At 39.9% G+C, this 6,000-nt stretch overlaps 1 protein-coding gene across 1 annotated transcript in view; it reads right to left on the bottom strand.

The window, feature by feature from the left end:
- Positions 1–2,331: 2,331 nt before the first annotated feature.
- LOC124876846 (gap junction delta-2 protein-like) overlaps positions 2,332–6,000 on the bottom strand; it is a 48,614-nt gene continuing 44,945 nt past the window's right edge. The window contains exons 6-9 of the mRNA XM_047379866.1: positions 4,309–4,495; positions 4,036–4,207; positions 3,817–3,919; positions 2,332–3,702 (exon numbers count right to left, since the gene is read on the bottom strand). Of these exons, the coding sequence (XP_047235822.1) occupies positions 3,552–3,702; positions 3,817–3,919; positions 4,036–4,207; positions 4,309–4,495 (613 nt within the window). The 3' untranslated portion in view covers positions 2,332–3,551. The remainder of the gene's footprint in view (positions 3,703–3,816; positions 3,920–4,035; positions 4,208–4,308; positions 4,496–6,000) is intronic.

Genomic DNA, 6,000 nt, shown 5'->3' with positions numbered 1-6,000 from the left:
TCTGGTAGAAATCCAGTTTAAGTGTAAAATTGTGGTTGTCACGGATACATTGTTTCATCTGTTTAACTGCTACCAGTTGATCAGGAATCACACAGCCAACCAGAACATTAAAAATTAAAACCGAGCTGTACTTTAAAATCTTTTTGATAATGCTCTTTCAAAATTCTAAAATGGTCATCCATGATTTTGATAGGAGCTTGGCAATAGTAACACAAATACTTCTGTATTTCTGTTTTTTCCTCAAAGCACTGCATGTTTTAAAGGAACTTTAAAACATGCATAAATTATAAAAAAACAAATTATAATTAGGCATTAGATTTCCTTGTAGAAACATCAAGTCTCTGTGCTTGATGTCAGATGTAATGATATGTTTTTATTTTAAAGATCGACCCACAGCACCCTTTAATGACAAGTCAAAGCAACTATTTAGGAAGATGTGTACTTTTGTCTTGCCAAAACCTGTGAGTCCAGTGTTTCAAAGGTATTTACATACATGGCGTAACAGCTTGTAGAAGCATCTTTTGACACAAAGCCTCCGGCATCGTCTCTGTAAGCATTGCACTCCTGTTTCAGGGTGTTTTCTATCATTTTTCTCTGCAGATCAGCATTAGATCAGTTGGCCTGGATGGGCGGCCTCAGTAGACAGCCATTTCAGGTATATCCATAGATGTTCTATTGTATTTAATTCTGGACTCAATCTAGGCCATTCAAGGACATTCACAGACTGCTCCTGAAGCCACTTGTTATATGGGCTGAGTGTGTTGTGTCATGTTTATGTTGGAAGATGAATTATTGCCTTAGCATGAGCTCCAAGAGCACTCCAAGGCCCTTAACCAAGAATCTTTCTGTATTTGTCATCTTACCATCTATGTTGACTAGTCACCCAGTTCCTGCCACTGAAAACTATCCCCACAGCATGATGCTGCCACCACTGTGCTACACAGTAGGGACGGTGTTGGCCAGGTAATGAGCAATGCATGGTTATCTCCACACATGAAGCTATGAGTACAAGCCGAAAAGTTCTAGTTTGGTTTCATCAGACCAGAGGCCTCATATACAAAAGAGTGTGCAGCTCTTATACTAAAGGTTGGCGATAGGTAGAAATTCTGAAACTTGTGGTGCACAAATAATTGGAAGAATTACAATTATAATAGTTATTATAGTATAAAATCATGGGTTGAGGAGGCCATCATGCCATTGCATTAGTGAGACACATTTAAACAGCACAAATAGGTTGCACATATTGAATAAAATTTCTATACATAAAAGCATATTCACTTACAGCTGGTGCCCTTAAAGCAGTTTCAGTGTAATCCATAGGTCTGATTACATTCAGAAATTGGCTCCTCGCTGCAAATTAGAGCCACAGTTTAGGGAAACGTTATACATCAGAGTAACATACGGATGACGCCGTCCTATATGGCCGGCACAGCACAGCTCAGGAATGACTTAAATACCCGACATGTCAGCCAGCTCCTTCTGAAAAGCTCCAGTTGAAGGACCGCAGACTAGGCATAACTGGAACTGGCACCATCGACAGACGGCTTCTCCTGGTTTCCCTCTGTAAGCCTGCAGACATTTTGCTTTTCGCTATTGTTTGGTTTCTGCTCTGATATGCACGGTCAGCTGTGAGACTCTTTGCAGACTAGTGTATTCCATCCCTGATCGTGTTGAATCAACTGGATTAATCACAAGGTGATTCAAACTAAGTGAAGAATCTCAAGGTTGATCAGTGGAAATCTGATGCATCCAAACACAGTTTCAACTCATCCTTGCAAGGAGTGTTAATACTTAATTAAGAACCCATTATTCTTTTTTTTTTTTATTTAAAATAAGTTTTTTTAAATATGTTTTCACATTGTCATAATGGGCTAATATGTGTAAATGTTTTTGGTTAAATAAAACTATGCATCAAACCTGTTTTGGAGTAGGTCGGAAACAAATGTAGAAAAAAAGTGAAGGGTGTGAAAACCTTTGGGTAACAGTGGCCACTTTTTACCTTCAGTCTCATTCCAGCACATCAGACACTCAAAATTGCTCCTGGCTAAGTAATAACTCGTGTACTGTAAATTGTAATTTACTCAATTTGTGCTTTAATGCTGCTCCCTTTTTTCATGGATATGCTGACCTTCAGTTTTGTCTGGAAGCACTTTTCACAACTCTTTTTCATTGTGCTCTAAAAAGGGCAGAGTGACATCCAAAAAACTGATGGCACTGCCAGAAAGACAACACTAGCAGATAGAAAATTGCAAAAGATGACGTGGTGTCCAATGAATTACTCAAACTGTTTTTTTTTTTCCATTACATACATGTTGCTCAGACATTGGCAAGTCCTTGAATGCACCACACGGTGAAGTTTTATTTTCAAAAAGAGCTGCTTACTGGTTACAATAATGAAATGTTGGGGAGAACATAGAGAACTAAGTGTTCCATGAAACATTTTTTCCAACTTCCCTGAAAGTATTAAAAGAGAAGAAATCAATCGTCAATGATTGCATTCACAAAACACTTTTTTTTTTTCTGTTGAGAGGTAATGAGCTGTCAATATCTTACCTGCATTAAGTATTTCTCTTAGTGATTTCTCATAGGATAGTTTTCCCAGTAGACTCAAGCTAAGGCTAATCCAAATAGGCCCTAAATCAAAATGCAATCATGCATCTTCAAACAAACACAGTCTCAGTAGTTTATTCCCAACTAGTTTATAAACCTTTAAACTGCTATCGTGCATTAGGCTTTACTTAGATAGAAGCCTATGGTAGTTGTTATTAAAGGCATCAATGGTGTTTTATGCATCAGCTTTGCCATGTGAAACCACTTGCAAAATGCAACTCGTTGAGCTAATCTGACTTCATCAAATTGTTTTTATATTGCAACAATTTTTGTAAATGACAGGACAGGCCAGATACCATTTAGCAGTTTGTTTGACATTAGTATGTTATGGTGATGGACCACTAACTAATTGTAAAATACCAATTGACCTCTGTGTAAATACATCCAATACAAATTTGATTGTAGTTTAAAGTTTTATAAGACAATATTCACATGAACTACAAAGTCATAATTGAGATTGGAGGTGTTTTAAGATGGTAGTGCTTAATTATACTTGGGCCCACTCTGACTAGCTGTTAGCTTTAGCCTCCAGTGAAATCTAAGAGTTTACTTAAAATGAACACTTTGAGTGTGTTACTCATTACAGGCAAGAGAGTCTCTGCTCATAATCTCCCCACAGAAAGCCAATTTCAGAAATTCAAATTACTCTTACAGGTCATGAATGAAACATGCAACAAAGGATTTAAAAAGGTAATTCACAAGAGACAGGCAGAGGACAGCTATAAATCTACAATGTACCTAATCTTTTAGGAATCAGCCTAAGGTCTCAATGTAATATGTGTTGCACATGTTCTCTTTAGTCCCTAATTTGGTCCAGTTTTGTCCTAAACAGTAATGTCACTTTTCTCCTCATGGCCAAAGTCAGAGTCATAGCTTCTCAATTTCTAGTCGTAGGACCCTCTCAGAGAGCAGGAGGAGGAGAGTATAAGAACAGCCCTGCTTCAGGGGTTGTTGATGATCTGCCTCGGCCGTCCATAACCTGTCATACCAGCTTGAGATGCTCCTCGGTTTGTGCCCATCTGAAGCCCAATGACATTCCTGCCTTCGTTCAGCTGACCCTCTGAAAACTCTCTCTTGTTCTCCTGTGACTTCCTGCACATGTACAAGCACATATTTCAGTGTCTCAGGCCTCAGACCTCTAGTTTTTATTTTATTTTTTTGTCTGAATTTGGTCACAAATAAAAAAGGAAAAAAGCTTAAACTCACTTCGGGAACCAGTTGGGATCTCCTTTGTAATTTCCATCATCCTTGGTGACAGCCAAACTACCCAGGGACAGCAGGGTCCTCTGAACAGCAGCCAGGTCCTTGCCTGTAAACAAGCAACAGTCTCCCTTAGAAACAGACGAGGGAGGAATAGACCTGAACATAAAGTTCCTCATTTAGTGTACAATAATTCTGCTAAAACATATCTGGAGGTTTTCTTACTTTCATAAAGATCTACAGTCTGGAACATGTCTGTTTTGATGACTCCATAGCTTTCTGCAGCTTTAAGGAACATGGAGATTTGTTCCATCTGCTTGAAGGCCATGCTGGAGGTTTTAATGGTCTTGATTGGTTTGTTGGCTCCATGCAGGCTGTTGATGAGCTCACATAGTACCTAAACACAGAAGGAAGCACATCCCTCTCATTAACACTGCCACCAGTGTGATTTGCTAAGTCCTATTTAGATAATGACATTTCCGCAGACTAAACACTCACACATCCATCCTTGAGCCACTTTTGGAAGCCAGTCTTGTCTGGCTCTGGCCGCCCGACTCCAGGGCCACACTGGGCAACAATCCACTCCACCAGCCTCCCCTCCAGTTCTGGGTCATACTTCTTATCAATTTTACTCTGAACCTCGCGGCTCAGGCCATATGCTGGACCCCTGTTTGCCATGCTGGTCCTGTTGGGCGTTAGAGTTATAACAAGATTACATCCTAGCTGTGTAGTGGGTGCATAACGGTTTCTTTCAGGTGTTATTAGAAAGAGTCTTTTTTTTTGAGTTTAGTTCTCCAACTTTACCACATTTGGGTCTGTCTGAACCCGTTTTGAGATTTTGAGTGTTAGACAAACACAAAGTAGTGCATTATTGTAAAATGGAAGGAAAATTATGCATCGTTTTCAAATCTTTATTTCACAAATATCTGAAGTGTGTGCTGAGCATTTGTATTTAACTGCCTTTACTCGGATACCCCTCAATAAAATCCAGTGGAAGCAACTGCTCTGAGGTAACTCACCAGTAAACAGTGTTTATGATCATGTAATTTAATCTTTGTATAAATCCGGCTGTTCTGTGAAAGCAGAGTTTTTGAAAATGTTAGTGAACAGCATCATGAAGATCAAGGAACACAGCAGACAGGTTTGGGAAAGCACAAATTTAGTCTATGTGGAAGAGTGGAAAGATAAAAACCATTATTAAAGAAAAGACAAGAAAACCTGTTGAAGGCTAATCAAAAGCCATGTAGTTTATACAGCAAACATGTGAAAGAAGGAGAGGAAAATTAAAGATTTTTGGCCGAAATGCAAATAGTCATTTGTGGAGGAAAAAGCAAAATGCTAATCACACCATCTAATGGTGAGACATGGTGGTGGCAGCATCATGCTGTGGGCATGCGTTTCTTGATCAGGGTCAGGAAAGCTGGTAGAGGTGGATGGGAATCCTGTAAAGTGCTGTCAGAATCTACTGGTCCTCCTCAAAATATTAGCATATTGTGATAAAGTTCATTATTTTCCATAATGTCATGATGAAAATTTAACATTCATATATTTTAGATTCATTGCACACTAATTGACATATTTCAGGTCTTTTATTGTCTTAATACGGATGATTTTGGCATACAGCTCATGAAAACCCAAAATTCCTATCTCACAAAATTAGCATATAATTAAAAGGGTCTCTAAACGAGCTATGAACCTAATCATCTGAATCAACGAGTTAACTCTAAACACCTGCAAAAGATTCCTGAGGCCTTTAAAACTCCCAGCCTGGTTCATCACTCAAAACCCCAATCATGGGTAAGACTGCCGACCTGACTGCTGTCCAGAAGGCCACTATTGACACCCTCAAGCAAGAGGGTAAGACACAGAAAGAAATTTCTGAACGAATAGGCTGTTCCTAGAGTGCTGTATCAAGGCACCTCAGTGGGAAGTCTGTGGGAAGGAAAAAGTGTGGCAGAAAACGCTGCACAACGAGAAGAGGTGACCGGATCCTGAGGAAGATTGTGGAGAAGGGCCGATTCCAGACCTTGGGGGACCTGCGGAAGCAGTGGACTGAGTCTGGAGTAGAAACATCCAGAGCCACCGTGCACAGGCGTGTGCAGGAAATGGGCTACAGGTGCCGCATTCCTCAGGTCAAGCCACTTTTGAACCAGAAACAGTGGCAGAAGCGCCTGACCTGGGCTACAGAGA

This window comes from Girardinichthys multiradiatus, chromosome 11 (assembly GCF_021462225.1).
Source record: "Girardinichthys multiradiatus isolate DD_20200921_A chromosome 11, DD_fGirMul_XY1, whole genome shotgun sequence".
NCBI lineage: Eukaryota > Metazoa > Chordata > Actinopteri > Cyprinodontiformes > Goodeidae > Girardinichthys > Girardinichthys multiradiatus.
This window is presented reverse-complemented; position numbering and strand designations above follow the sequence as displayed.